General features: G+C 37.7%; 2 protein-coding genes across 2 annotated transcripts; both read left to right on the top strand.

The window, feature by feature from the left end:
* Positions 1–289: 289 nt before the first annotated feature.
* LOC137718139 (la-related protein 1C) lies at positions 290–4,772 on the top strand. Its single transcript, XM_068457643.2, has 6 exons — positions 290–1,371; positions 1,705–2,275; positions 2,345–2,492; positions 2,600–2,690; positions 3,606–3,677; positions 3,940–4,772. The coding sequence occupies exons 1-6, from the start codon at positions 847–849 to the stop codon at positions 4,216–4,218; spliced, it is 1,686 nt and encodes a 561-aa protein (XP_068313744.2). The 5' UTR covers positions 290–846; the 3' UTR covers positions 4,219–4,772.
* Positions 4,773–12,398: 7,626 nt separating this feature from the next.
* LOC137716887 (CO(2)-response secreted protease-like) lies at positions 12,399–16,095 on the top strand. Its single transcript, XM_068456245.2, has 8 exons — positions 12,399–12,846; positions 13,298–13,581; positions 13,714–13,825; positions 13,932–14,552; positions 14,645–14,881; positions 14,967–15,081; positions 15,165–15,375; positions 15,449–16,095. Exons 1-8 carry the CDS (start codon positions 12,602–12,604, stop codon positions 16,006–16,008), a joined length of 2,385 nt encoding a protein of 794 aa, XP_068312346.2. The 5' UTR covers positions 12,399–12,601; the 3' UTR covers positions 16,009–16,095.
* The last annotated feature ends 86 nt before the right edge of the window (positions 16,096–16,181 follow it).

Below are 16,181 nucleotides of genomic sequence, written 5' to 3'. Positions count from 1 at the left end.
TATTTTTTTTTTACAATAGCTATGAGTTATATAGCCCACGTTTTTATCGATTTTAAGAATTTTTACAAGATTTATTATAAGCCAAAATTTGAGTCATCTTCGTCGCACCACATGTTTCTTAAAATTAATTTGGGACATCCCAAAGATTTTCAACATCTAAAGATTTTATACCTAATAAATAGTAAAATCACATCCAAATATCATGCAACATTTTTCTTAGATCTCACGCAAAATATTTTCTAAAACTAAAATTTTTTATTTATTTCACAAAATTGTGAGCATTACCCATGGAGTCAAATTTGAAAAAAAAATTACAGGATTTATTTGGGGGAAGAAATATTTTTAATTTTTAATTTTTAATTTTTTGGGATGGGTAAGAGATTATAATATAGGTGGAAAAAAGGACAATAGATGGGTCTTGCACTCTAAAAATAAACGGAAAGAGGGGTTTTCAGTAGGCTGTAGTTTCTTTGTAGTTCCGAGTGAGAGAAAGTAGAGAGGAGAGAGAGGGAGGAGGCGTCCGGCGCGGAGTCACGCCGTTGGTTCCTGAGTTTCGACGGTTCATTGTGCTTTTCGCTTGCAAGATCCGCCTTTAGTCTATAAAAAATCCGGCATTCTGAAATTTCTGATCTCTGGAAAAAAAAAAAAAAACCCAAAAACAATTCCTAAATCTTCTCTTCTCTCAGTCTTTGCCAATCATCTTTTGTGAACTGATTAATTAATTGATTAATTTTGTTTTGTTTTGTTGTCTGATTAATTTATTGATTCATTGTAAACTGATTAGTTTACCTTTGTGCTCATAAATTGATCAGAGTTTTGTTTTTCTGCTACAAACCCTAATTTGAAATGGCGATGGCTGCGGATTCTTCTGCCAATCACCATTCCCCGCGTGGTCCTGAATTTTCCATTGATGGCGGCAGCGATGCTGTCAGCAAGAGGGCTAGTTTACCATCTCCATGGGCGAAGGTTGTCCGAGGTGGTGAACCAGATGCTGTCCAATCTCCGCCGTCCTCATCCTCATCGTTGTCCTCGCTGGGCAACTCAGCACCGGAGCAAACCCCTTTTTCCAATTGCTCCCAATCCTCCAAAGCTGCTCGTTCTTCACCTTCGCCGCCTCCCCATACGCCAGAGGGCTTTTCAGCTGCCGACAGTCCCAATAGGCATAATAGCAATGCCGGTGGGCCAAAGAAGCTGGCTTGGAACAAGCCCTCCAACGCCGTCGTTGAGGTTAGTCCTGTAACTGTTATGGATGCTTCTTCTTGGCCTGCTTTATCCGAGTCGGCTAGGGCTTCACCTAAACTACCAGCTGATTCCCCTCCAAAGACTGTCTCCGAAGCAATTGTCAACCAAGGATCATTCCCCGTTTCCCAGGTTAGTTCACAATCATTAATTTTTTCTTTTCTTTTTTAGTTGTTTTGCTGTAGAGAAATATTAAGAAAAGGGAAAGAAAGATAGAATTGTTACAAATTTGGGTAACCATTAATTAACCAATTTCTTAGCTAATTAATCCAGACGGTTGTACAGATTTTTGTTTCTTCCGGTGCATAAAACGGTGAAATAACTTAGATTCAGAGAGCTACTAATACATTGCCCTGCATTTTCTCTCAACCAGTATAAAAGTTATCGTATTTTTATGGGTGGGAGATTATTCTAAGTACTGATAGTCATTCTCTATGCACGATTGATCTTGTGTTTTGTTGATAGGGACCTGTTATAGCACATTCACCCAACTCCAAAAGACATCCTGCTAATAATGCAAATCAGAACTCCACCCCAAATCATGCACCAGCTCGACAAAGATCAATTAAGCGTGGTGGCGGTGGCAACACTGGGGGTGGGCATGCACATAGCGGTTTTGGACACCCTGTCACCCCGCCACCACCACCACCATTCCCTGTTTTTCCTATTCTTCCAAATGGGTATGGCAATCTGGTACCAGCAATACCAGATCCTTCTCCACGAGATCCTTCTTTCCGGGGCAGCAGTTGGGATGCTAGACCAATTCGTGGCTTTGTGCCTCAATCACACCCAGTAAACGATCATCGGAATTCTCGTAGGGGAAATTTTGGACCTCGCCCACGTGGAGATGGTCACTACCACAACAATCACGGAGGCAAGCGCGACCAGGATCGTGGAAACTATATGAATCCCAGGGATATCCACATGCATCAGCATAGAGCCCCTCCAATGAGCCTTGTAAGGCCATTATCACCAAATACTGCTGCATTTCCCCCTCAACCTGCAAGACCCTTTGCAAATCCCATGGGTTTTCCGGGTGAGTATACTATGTTAATATAGTTGTTTTTGATATTTGGAAGTGTAACTTACGTCTGTTTGTATATAGAGTTTATGTATGTCCCTCCATTGCCTTTGGAGCCCATTCGAAGCATGCCACCGTTCATTACTCAAGCACCACATCCTGCAATGTTTTATCCTGTTTCAGAATCTCCCCTACCTTCATTGATAATCAACCAAATAGAATATTACTTCAGGTACATTTAATTTCAAGCTTCATTGATTCACAATTTGTTAGCTGCACGAACTAATTCCTCAGTATCTTGAGAATTAACTGCCCAAGTTGCGTTCTTTGTTACTACAGTGATGCTAATTTAATAAAAGACGACTTTCTACGGTCAAACATGGATGCCCAGGGATGGGTTCCTATATCTCTAATAGCAAACTTTCCTCGGGTATGTTATTTATGTGTTTTTGGTAACTCGGGTATGTTATTTCTGATTGATTAAGCACATTTTTCTCTCTCTTTGTGACATATATTATCACTATAGTTCTCTATGTATAACATAACGAAACATCTAATTTTTTAAAAGACGTTTTAGTCTATGAAAGTTAAAAAATCACCTTCTTGTAGAGCGACAATGGGTAATCGTTTGTAATACCTTTACATTATGCTTCACCAAGTTAGGTATTATAAAATAGTTTACACAAGTTGCATAACATTTATAGTTCTCTCTTAAGGTGCTTGAATGGCAAAATATTCTATTCAACCTTCAGTTTTATGCTCTGATTTAATGGAAACTAATTTATTTACCTTAATCTAAGTCTCAACCTTTAGCTTTTCTGTTCATTGCCTTCCTTTTTGTGAAGTTTTATGTTCAGATAATTCTCTGCCTGAATCCTTGCCGTTATAACTTTATAGGGGAGGAAGAAAGTAGGATTATTTGTTTTCATGGTATTTCTGTGCTGTTGACCTGTAAACAAAATAAAAAGATTGCAGTATGAGAATAGTAACCACAGATTTTGGTCTGTTGACGATTTGATATCTGCTAGGAAATGATTTTATTGAATGGAGAGAATCCTGTAGGCGGAGAACATGGTGATTGATACTTTCAAAGATAAAAATAAGGAAAGAAAGATATGGGAGAATACGTAGAAACAAAACATAACAGAAAACAGTGAGAAATTTAGAGCCTATGTGACTTTGAGTTTGAAACCCAGGCGCATAAGCATCTCCATTAAGTTTATTTATTTGATGCTAATGCTTTCCTTGTCATGTTTGGCTACTTCAGTCAACTTTTGTTTCTTAAGAAAATTATCCTCGTCTCTTTAAGTATCATTCATCCCCACTTGATGTTTTATTGTTACAGGTTAAGAGTTTGACAACCAATATCCAATTAATACTTGATTCTTTAAGAGGTTCCGGTATTGTTGAAGTACAGGTGAATTTCTTTATATTTGTTGTTTTGTTAAGCATTGTGTTTGTAATAACATGTCCTCCTGAAGAACTCCGATATATGTTTTAGATTGTGAAACGAGTAATCTTCCGCTTTATTGCCAAAAGGAAAAGATGACCTTTTGGCACATTATAATGCCGACCAAATGAAATGACTTACGTTAGAAACCAGTATTTTTTACAGGAAACCATGGCAATTGTGCTGCAATATTTTATTTTGGTCTAATACTCTATTATGATTGCGGCAGGATGATAAAGTGAGGAGGCTTAATGAATGGACGAAGTGGATATCAACTACTGGTCAGCTTCCACCTGAGTCAGGTTCACCATCCACACTATCCTCCAGTGTATTAAGTGATAACACGCTTGCAAATTCTTTCGAAAAGATGACTGTGGAAGGACCTAGCCAAAATAGCATGGGAGGTAAACCAGATCCAAACTCTCTGGCTATTCCAGAGAGTTGTTCAACCGAGTCAACTAGCCAAGCACAACTTCCTAATGGGGATGTTACTCAGACAGATCATTGAAGTCAAAGTAGATGTGTACCACCAAAAAAGATTCAAGCAAAATCATGGAGAAAAAGTGCAGTTCCAATTTTGAAGGGTTTGCTAAGGTAATGGGGGAAGGGAGGTAGCTGTTTAGCCTGTATCGAGGGCGTGCGAATTCTTTTCTTTATAAATCTGTTACTTTGCCTAGTTTTGGAATGCTTTTGAGGCTAGTACAGGAAACAAATAAGAAATAACGATAATTATTCGTCAATTGAGAAGAAAGAGAAGAAGCTGAAGAGATCGAGCAAAGGCAGAATTTGGAGGTCATTGGTTTGTATAGTTTGGATTTGGTGTGAATGTTTGCGGGTTTATTTTTTGGCGCGTCGAAAGAAGAGCTTAATTTGAGATGTTATAGCTAAAGGGCATATGTAAGCATTTTTTTTTGGTGCGCAAGACTCCACTTATGGAGTAGAGGTGTGGATTTGAGCTGCGGTGCGCTCGTGTTTGTTTCCACCCAAGGATGGTTAGACCAATTGCTTGAATTTTCACAGTTTTGTACTCTTTTAGCTTTATGTAACTTTTGCCTCTCTTTATTTCTGTTGTTCCCAAGTATTCTTTCATCCTCTACATATAATCTCTCCCTCGATTGCCCTAAAACTTTCCGGCTTAATCCATCGTCACCCCCATTAATGAATCTATGAAATATGGTTCCCACAACCTCAAGTAGCTGCAACAGAAAGTCCGTGGAATATGTCTGGACAGACATCAGCCTAGCGTCTCTTTCTCATAACTCCTGCAACACCACCACCGCCGCCGTTCACGACCCTGCTGCCGCTGCTTTTCTCGGCATCATTTTTCAAGATTTCCTGGCTTCTACTAGTACTATTTCCTCCAACATCGACCCACCACCACCCGCTGCCGCCAGTACTGTTCTGAGCTTAAATTCCGGGACTCAATCTGATCTTGAACAGCGTTTACTTGAAACCACTAGGGCTACCATCACTGATCCTCGTCCATTGAAGCCAAACCCAAAACTCAACCCACTGGTACTAGTGTTACTCCTACTAGGCCTAATTCTTTGGATAGTCACTCTTCAGTCTTCCCTTCTTGCTACAAGAAAAGGGCTCTGGATGGTCATGATCAAAATCATGATGATCATCACAACTCCACCAACGGCGGCCGGCATAAGCGCATGATCAAGAATCGAGAGTCCGCTGCTCGCTCCAGAGCCCGAAAGCAGGAACCTTTCTGTCCATGTATTTCATTACATATCATGTGCTCTTACGTTTCTACTTTTGTTTTGTTTGTTTTGTGAATATGTAGCCTACTTTTAGTAATTGTATACAGGCTTGTACAAATGAGTTGGAACTTGAAATTGCACATCTGCGGGAGGAGAATGCCAGGCTCAAGAGACAGCAAACAAGGATGATGATCCTTTTAGCGTAGAATATTGTCGCTTGTATAAAAATAAATAAATAGGGTGATTGGTTTTTCCTTGATTGCAGTCCTACTTGGCATCCCCTACCCTTGCTCAGCAGCTGCTTCCAAAAAGGCAAACCCTCTTCAGAACCTCAAGGGCTCCATCTTGATCAGTTGAGGCAGCCTCAAACTGCATGAAATAACGACCCGCTCCCTCCTATATGTAAATATATGTTATGCCTTTCTTTTCTCTTCCATTCGCCACCACTTTAAACTTAACCTTATGCTTATAGGAAGAAATTAAACTAGTTTTGTTGAGAATGCAATTCCAATTCCAGAAAGTTAAGGACTTTGCATGTGAGTTGGACTATTCGTCATATTTAATTTTACAGCAAAACCCCAACTTCCTAGACGTTCCGTTAAGCTCAACTTCTCATATGTTAGTATTTTCTTTATCGCATTGTGTTTGTAGCATTATTCTTGTGCGATCGAGGGAGATACGACCTATCGAATGGTAACATGGCTGCAACAATGCTGTAAACTGTAACGTGGGAGTCCTAGAGATCCGTGTCGGCATAGCGATGCATCAGGAGAGAACTTCATTTCCGTTGTCTGTCTTTCTTTGCGGATTTGTGTCTGCATTGCAAAGTACATCCTCGAGCATGCTTGCTTTTAAGGAAGGTCGCAAGCAGACGAGGAACTGTTGGAAAGTGAATCGGATAAACTTTTTGCCAGATGTAGGATCATCAAGGGTTGTGTTCTCTCGAGCTTTAATGAGTAGTTTAATCCGTTAATATATTTGGAGGGAAAGATCTTCAGCCTTTCACTAGGGTGTTATAGCTGTGATTATCTTAATTACAAGCTTAGTTTTTAAATAAGTATTTTGGATTAGTCATGCCAGCTGGCTGGTAGTGTTTTGGAAAACAATATATGTAACCAATTGTCGTAGTATTGAGGATATTATTGATTGGAAAATATTAGAAAAATATCTCTCTATCTCCTTCTTCCCTCTATCCCTCCATTGACACTGCAGCTTGTAGGTTGAGTTGAGTGATTTGTGAGTAGCTGCATATCATAGGGACAGCTGATATGTCTTCGTAAGAATTTAGGTCTACCACCCTGATTGGGTACTTAGGTTTTTTCACTCCTGACCTCTGGGATTTAAGTAAGCTAGATTTAAGGAAACCGACTTTGCTGTAATGGAATTCTTGCTAAGATTCAAGGAAGCTAATTGCACTATTACGAGAAAACAAAAGTTCAAGCGAAGAAGGTAAGTTGATGATGAATTGTGTGTATACAAAAACGAAAGTCGTGTTTATCTACGACCAACACAAAAAAAAAAAAACTTTTATTTAAAAAAACTGTGAGTTTTTAAGATAAAATCTCATATATAAAATCAGTTAAATTTAATACTATCTAAACGTTGACGTTGAACACTTTTATCCTTATTTTGCTTTACCTTTGGACTCCACCTTCTTAAGCACTTACAAATATTTTCATTAGAAACATTTAAATTGCTTCATGAAAAGCATCTAACAAGTACCTCTTCAAAAAACACTTTTATGATTCAGAAATAAATTTTCATTTTTTATAGCAATCGGAGCCACAAAAATTTTGGTTGTCCGAGAACGTTTTTAGTCGTTTCAAAACAAAAATCTCAAACATGCTTCTCTCTTTGTTCTGATAAGTTTTTATTTTTATTTTTTATTATTAGCTCGCACGAGGTAGTGGAATTCTTAATCAGAGGAGGGTACAAAGTTTCAGTTGAAAAACGAAGAAGAAAATATAAAGAAAAAGTAGCCAGTGGGAGAACGTAGTGGAGCACTATTGAGTATTTGACATGTTTTGATGAGATGGAGAGTAATCATTGGTGAGCTTTGAGGCTGCAGACTGCAGTGCAGGGATGTAAATATAGCATAAAGTATAGTCCACAACCACTAGATATGCATGCTTGTCTCCCACGCACCATAAACGCACAAAGGAGCATTACCAAATGTGATATTAATTGTGTGTTTATTCATGCATGCGCAACAAATCAAAATCACCTTTCCTAATTTTGTTTGTATTTTAAGAGAGAAAGATTTATATGCACCCTCTTTCGAGATCACTCTAACATTTTAGATCAATAATATAATGTAATGAGTAAGTCTCTTTTCACGTGATATTATGTTATTGTTTTTAGAACATCGTCAAAACTTTGTTAAAGTTTTGGACACGGTCGAGTGTTCCACTACTACACTAATACTTTCTCAACTTCACCACCTACACAGTTCAACGACATGTGTTGAGTTGTATTACAAAAAGTATGTGCAATTGATAATGAAACCATCTATTTAAAGGGGATTTAACTTCATGAAGTTTGTGACACGGGCATATGCTTCGTCCTTCTTGCTTGGGCTCTTAGCTAATGACTGAAAAACACATGGAAAATAGTTCATAGTAAAATATGGATTTGGATCCTCTCCTGAGCACAGTCTGCTGAGCTTTCCGAGCAAATCATATGGACCGTTGAATTTTGATCTAACGGTTACAAACAGGGAGTCCCTCTAAAAATTATAATAATTGTAGCCGTTAGATCAAAATCCAACGGTCCGTGTGATTTGCTCAAGAAGCTCAGCAGGCTGAGCTCAAGAGAGGATCCAAATCCATAAAATATAGCACTCAAATCAGTCCAAAACGCACTTTCCATTTTTTGAATTACTTTAGCCTTACAGTTACCCCGACCTAGACCTGGCAAACGGGTCGTGTCTGTCGTGTTCGTGTCGTTTTCGTGTAACACCTGTTATCTTAACGGGTCGTGTCGTGTCACACCCGTTATCTTAACGGGTCCTTAACAGGTCGTGTCACTTTACCCAACGGGTAAAGTGACCCGACCCGTTATGACCCGTTATGACCCGTTAAGAAAAATATATATTTTTTTTTAAATTTGCACATACCACACATTGCGACATAAATATTACTTGAAAGCATTAAAACATTTCTCGTTCAAGTACTATATCTACACTCGAAAATGAAAGCCTAATAAAAAAAATAATACATACACTACTAATCTATTACAAATATTAAATGTGCAAGGATAAAGAGTTTTTGTTTTTAAGATTGACTAACACTTAGAGTTTATTTATACTTTTATTAAGTATAACATAAGATTTTGTGGTATCCACTTGTGTAAATATTTTAAATTGAAGATCGAATTCATTCATTGTATTCATACAGGGTCAAGGAGTGTAGTTATAAAAAATCATCAAAATCGGAGTTAAAATAACCGTTAAATCGTGATTTTTCGTTTATAACCGTTGAAAAGCTTTGTCCCGTTACTTGATCTCTGAATGTTTTTTTTTTGTGATTTTTTGCTGATGTGATCTCCAAGCATATACAAACAATTTTGACGGTTTGGATCGTTGAAATTAGTTTTGGAGAATTCGTAAAACGATAGATTGACTAACACTTAGAGTTTATTTATGCTTTTATTAAGTATAACATAAGATTTTGTGGTATCCACTTGTGTAAATATTTTAAATTGAAGATCGAATTCATTCATTGTATTCATATAGGGTCAAGGAGTGTAGTTATAAAAAAATCATCAAAATCGGAGTTAAAATAACCGTTAAATCGTGATTTTTCATTTATAACCGTTGAAAAGCTTTGTCCCGTTACTTGATCTCTGAATGTTTTTTTTTTTGTGATTTTTTGCTGATGTGATCTCCAAGCATATACAAACAATTTTGACGGTTTGGATCGTTGAAATTAGTTTTGGAGAATTCGTAAAACGATAGATTGACTAACGCTTAGAGTTTATTTATACTTTTATTAAGTATAACATAAGATTTTGTGGTATCCACTTGTGTAAATATTTTAAATTGAAGATCGAATTCATTCATTGTATTCATATAGGGTCAAGGAGTGTAGTTATAAAAAATCATCAAAATCGGAGTTAAAATAACCGTTAAATCGTGATTTTTCGTTTATAACCGTTGAAAAGCTTTGTCCCGTTACTTGATCTCTGAATGTTTTTTTTTTGTGATTTTTTGCTGATGTGATCTCCAAGCATATACAAACAATTTTGACGGTTTGGATCGTTGAAATTAGTTTTGGAGAATTCGTAAAACGATAGATTGACTAACACTTAGAGTTTATTTATACTTTTATTAAGTATAACATAAGATTTTGTGGTATCCACTTGTGTAAATATTTTAAATTGAAGATCAAATTCATTCATTGTATTCATATAGGGTCAAGGAGTGTAGTTATAAAAAATCATCAAAATCGGAGTTAAAATAACCGTTAAATCGTGATTTTTCATTTATAACCGTTGAAAAGCTTTGTCCCGTTACTTGATCTCTGAATGTTTTTTTTTTGTGATTTTTTGCTGATGTGATCTCCAAGCATATACAAACAATTTTGACGGTTTGGATCGTTGAAATTAGTTTTGGAGAATTCGTAAAACGATAGATTGACTAACACTTAGAGTTTATTTATACTTTTATTAAGTATAACATAAGATTTTGTGGTATCCACTTGTGTAAATATTTTAAATTGAAGATCGAATTCATTCATTGTATTCATATAGGGTCAAGGAGTGTAGTTATAAAAAATCATCAAAATCGGAGTTAAAATAACCGTTAAATCGTGATTTTTCATTTATAACCGTTGAAAAGCTTTGTCCCGTTACTTGATCTCTGAATGTTTTTTTTTTGTGATTTTTTGCTGATGTGATCTCCAAGCATATACAAACAATTTTGACGGTTTGGATCGTTGAAATTAGTTTTGGAGAATTCGTAAAACGATAGATTGACTAACACTTAGAGTTTATTTATACTTTTATTAAGTATAACATAAGATTTTGTGGTATCCACTTGTGTAAATATTTTAAATTGAAGATCGAATTCATTCATTGTATTCATATAGGGTCAAGGAGTGTAGTTATAAAAAATCATCAAAATCGGAGTTAAAATAACCGTTAAATCGTGATTTTTCATTTATAACCGTTGAAAAGCTTTGTCCCGTTACTTGATCTCTGAATGTTTTTTTTTTGTGATTTTTTGCTGATGTGATCTCCAAGCATATACAAACAATTTTGACGGTTTGGATCGTTGAAATTAGTTTTGGAGAATTCGTAAAACGATAGATTGACTAACACTTAGTGTTTATTTATACTTTTATTAAGTATAACATAAGATTTTGTGGTATCCACTTGTGTAAATATTTTAAATTGAAGATCGAATTCATTCATTGTATTCATATAGGGTCAAGGAGTGTAGTTATAAAAAATCATCAAAATCGGAGTTAAAATAACCGTTAAATCGTGATTTTTCATTTATAACCGTTGAAAAGCTTTGTCCCGTTACTTGATCTCTGAATGTTTTTTTTTTGTGATTTTTTGCTGATGTGATCTCCAAGCATATACAAACAATTTTGACGGTTTGGATCGTTGAAATTAGTTTTGGAGAATTCGTAAAACGATAGATTGACTAATACTTAGAGTTTATTTATACTTAGATTCACCACTTCTATTAATTTTCATTTTTCCCTCTCTTTTTTGTTTCCTTTTCAACTTTTTCTTATCATTTTCACTTTTCCCTCCAACATCTTTCCCTAATTGAATTCCCTCACTTTTTTGTTTTATTTTCAACTTTTCTTAACATTTTCATTTTCCCTCCATTTTTTTTTTTCAAAAAGGGCGGCAAGTTGGCAAATGGCAATGGCAAGAAATTGATTATTGAAATTTGAGAATGGAAACAAATCACATATGAGTCCTGACGCATCAAATTTCAATGGATGCAAAATCATGCAAATTTGCAATGCATGATCATGCATATTAAATTATTAATTAATAATTATTATAGTTTTTATAAAATTTAATATATATATATATATAATTAGTATAGATAGACTTAATATTTTGGGGGTATAATTATTATAGTATATATAATTATTATAATTATTATAAATTTTATAGTTAATTTAATATATATATATATATTTATTATAATTTTTAGGGGTATAAAATTGTAAAATTAATGTATATAATTATTACAGTATTTTTTGAGGGTTATAAAATTATAAAAATAATATTCTGCTTATCGTGTATCGTGTTTACCCACGTGTATACCCGACCCAACCCGTTATCTTAACAGGTGCTTATCGGGTTACCCGATAAGACCCGATTCGTTATCGTGTCGACCCAAACACCTGTTAATTTCGTGTCGTGTCGTGTCGGGTTATCGGGTCGTGTCAGAAATTGCCAGGTCTACCCCGACCCCACAAAATATCATTACAAAAGAGTTAGTGTGTGTGAGTGAGTCACTGCACGGATTCTAGGATTAATTAAGTCCAATGATAAATATGATACAAATATTCGACCAAAATATGATAAATATATGCCAGATTTCTTCAATCCTACTATGCAAGAAATTATCCTTACCATTCAAAGGGCATGCTCATATACATGGGATGGTCGTTCAGTTGATCAGTTGTTTCACATAACTTGTTACCAAAATTTATGTTTAAATTGCTAATAACAGTCGAATGGTGTGCTCTCTAAACTATTTCAAATTACATATTTATTATAATGCGTAAAATAATACACTAAATAATTTGTATTTCCGGTATCTAGAAAATTTCTTAGATTAGGATTAGGAATACTACCACCAATACCACCACCACTGTGTACCAGCCTCCACCACCCAGATATCCAATTACAGATGTACGATGTGTCAAATAATGGAAATCAAATAAGATAATCAAGCAAGATAAGAGCGCACTAATTTGATTAATATGGGTAGGTTTAAAGTCTAGGTTATAGAGATATATCCTACTGATCCCATATATGCAGCCCAAGTAAGATCTTTCTCTTCACCGCCTAAGTACGTAATCCTCCTGTCACCTTTTATCTTCTCTCTGTGTTTGTGTGTGTGTGTGTGTGTGTGTGTGTATATATATAGCTAGGTTAGCAGAGTGTTAAGTGCAAGAACAAGGGAGAGAGAGAGAGAGAGAGATCAACATGCGCATGAAAAACATCTTCGTTTTCACGTCTTCCGGTACTTTTCTCTTGCTCCTGATCATCATCTTGTTTCATGGACCAACTAAAGCAGCTAATGATCATCAGAATGCCGGGAGAGGGAGTCGGAGAGACCGCCTTTACATCGTGTACATGGGATCTGCAGCCGCCTCATCAACAACTAGTGATGATGGTATTTCTTCCCTAAGGGATGATTGTGCTCAGCTCCTCAGTTCTGTCGTCACAAGGTCGGTAATCGACTAATTCCAAGTATATGTATGAATATTGTATAATCAGGCTGTTCATTTATCCATGTACACGTAATACGTAACATGAACATGAAAATATGACCCCCTACCTCTTTAGAATGGAACTAACATTATTAACTTGTGTATCTGTTAATTAATTATGTTAAGTTGGAACTAGTTAAGCTTCACCCCCTTTCCTAAACCTTCCTACTCTATTTTCGTTAAAATTTTGGTTTCATATGTTTATTCGAAGAAGAAATAGATTAAAGTTGGATAGTTAGTTGAGTTGATAATGATCGTTCTCTTTGCTAACTAAGGTCTAGGTTCGAGCGTCACTGCCGGCAATTCTTTTTTATTGGCAATCTGTAAAATCCAAAGAAAGGAACTTGTATGCACTTCTCCTGGAACGGAGTAGCCTGAATAGTAATTGGGTTATATTTTGTGGGTGCAGGAAACCAAATGCAGTGGTGCACACTTACAAGCATGGTTTTTCAGGATTTGCGGCTCGTCTCTCGGACGAAGAGGCGCGATCCATTGCTTCAAAGCCTGGAGTTGTATCTGTTTTTCTAGATCCCATATTGAAACTCCACACTACTCATTCCTGGGATTTCCTCAAGTATCAAACTGCTTTAAAAATCGACTCAAATCTCAACTCCAACAACTATGATGCCGCGGACGGAGTTTCATTAGCTACCGCTGATGGATCTGACACCATTATCGGTATTTTGGACACAGGTAACTAATCGAGATTGTCCTTCTGATAAAATTGGAACAATACAAAGAAAACTAGCACGTTTCAGACGCACATAAATTGACTATGGTTCATAAGTCTAACGGATTAATAACGAAATCATAAATTGAATCTAGGTATATGGCCGGAGTCGGAGAGTTTCAATGACAAAGATATGGGTCCTATTCCGTCACGGTGGAAGGGTACGTGCATGAAATCAGATGATTTCAGTTCCTCCAACTGTAATAGGTAATTTATTAACTCATGATTTAAATGTGTTACGAACATTGATATATTTTCGTGAAATTATAGGTACTAAACAATCTTAATTTGTTATTTTATGATGAACGATCAGGAAGTTGATAGGAGCAAGGTTTTATAGCACTCCTGAATCTGATGGCACAGTAGAGATTGATTCCCCAAGGGATACATTGGGACACGGCAGCCATGTGGCCGGAACAGCAGCAGGGACCGCTGTACCAAATGCATCCTACTATGGCGTAGCAGCTGGGACTGCCATAGGAGGCTCCCCGGGTTCAAGGATCGCCATGTACAAGGTATGCTCGGAAGCAGGTTGTCGTGGCTCCGACATTTTAGCCGCCTTTGACGATGCGATTGCGGACGGGGTGGACGTTCTATCCCTCTCGCTTGGTTCAGCCAGTGGGTTTGAGCCGGAGTTGAGCAACGACCCCATTGCGATTGGAGCGTTCCATGCGGTGGAGCAGGGGATCACCGTGGTCTGCTCTGCCGGGAATGATGGCCCTTACCCTGGAACCGTTGTGAACGCCGCACCTTGGATTTTGACAGTTGGCGCCACCACCATTGACCGAGATTTCGAGTCTGATGTGGTGTTGGGAGGCGGCAAGGTGGTCAAGGGGAGAGGCATAAATTTTTCAAAACTCAAAAAATCGCCCGTGTACCCGTTGATATATTCTCTGTCTGCCCGCAAAGCTAATGCTAATGAACATAGTGCAAGGTAGGAATGCGATTTCCGGCTGCATCCCTAAAATATCGTCCGATTGAATATCTGTGATTCTCCGATCACGTAGCTTCATGTACATTTTTCAGATACTGCGAAGAAAATTCCATGGAAGCAGAAAAGATCAAGGGGAAGATTGTGCTGTGTGACTCTGGTGATTATTCGAGGGAAGGTCAGATTGACACGGTGAAGAGTCTGGGCGGAGTAGGTGTCATTTTTCAAGTAGACAATCCGGGGGTAGTCGCGCGTACATACGCAGAATTTCCGGCAACCGTCCTCAGTTTTAAGGACGGTCAAGAAATCCTATCCTATATCAACTCTACCAGGTAACCCTAACTCTAAAACCAAGCCAAATTTAGCTTCATCAATTGAACATTCCTCTCAAAACTAATCAATTACTTATGCGTCAAGAAACCCAGTTGCAACCGTCCAACCAACAGTGACGGTGATGAAGTATAAACCAGCGCCCATCGTCGTATATTTTTCAGCCAGAGGACCTGCATCCGGTACAAGGAACATTCTCAAGGCAAGCAAGCTGGCTTCTCCCTTCCGATTCCTAATTTCCCAAGAGAAGAGAGTACCCATTTTCCTAATGTAGTTTGTTTGCAGCCTGATATTGCAGCACCAGGTGTGAACATTCTTGCACCATGGTTGGGCAATGATTCGTCTGTCGCTCTCGAAGGAAAGGATCCCCCGCTGTACAACGTCATCTCGGGGACTTCCATGTCATGTCCCCATGTTTCCGGGATAGCCGCCACAGTCAAAGCTCAAAACCCCGCCTGGAGTCCCTCTGCGATCAGATCAGCGATCATCACCACAGGTCGAGATTCTTGTTTCATAGCACATTTTATACTTCCGAGCTGAAGTTTAAACGCAACTGTCTTTCTCTGCAGCATCTCAAACAGACAATCTGGGAGCCCCAATTACTACAGATAAAAATTCTACAGCCACACCATACGACTACGGTGCGGGAGAAGTGACAACAACAGGACCGTTACAACCAGGGCTGGTTTATGAAACTGGCACCGTCGACTACTTGAACTACCTCTGCTACTACGGCTACAACATATCACAAATTAAAACCATCTCAAAAACTGTTCCAAAAGAATTTGCTTGCCCCAAGGATTCCAATGCTGACTACATATCAAACATCAACTACCCTTCAATAGCAATTTCCAACTTAAATGGAAAAGCGAGCAAGAACGTGACCAGGACGGTTACAAATGTAGCAGGAGATGGAGAAATCATTTTCACCGCTACTGTGGATGCACCTAGCGGTCTAACTGTGAAAGTGATTCCTGATAAACTGCAATTTTCGAAGAACAACCAGAAGCTGACTTACCAAGTGGTTTTCTCTCCCACAACTTCCTCTCCCAAGGAAGATATGTTCGGGTCTGTTACATGGACAAACGCAAAGTATAAAGTCCGAAGTCCATTTGTCGTAGATGTATGAAAACTGACAGGAAGTACTTCAATAAGTCAAGTTGTAACTATCATAGCGAAGTGTTGCCTCTGCAATAAACAACATCTGAGCAAGTAATATAGGGTAGAGTCTAATCCAAGAAAATACTGACGCAGACGAAGCTACTGAGAACATAAAACCCATGAATATCTGCTAAATGAAAT

This window comes from Pyrus communis, chromosome 8 (genome assembly GCF_041283825.1).
Source record: "Pyrus communis isolate YQ-2024b chromosome 8, ASM4128382v1, whole genome shotgun sequence".
In the NCBI taxonomy this organism is placed as follows: Eukaryota; Viridiplantae; Streptophyta; class Magnoliopsida; order Rosales; family Rosaceae; genus Pyrus; species Pyrus communis.
This window is presented reverse-complemented; position numbering and strand designations above follow the sequence as displayed.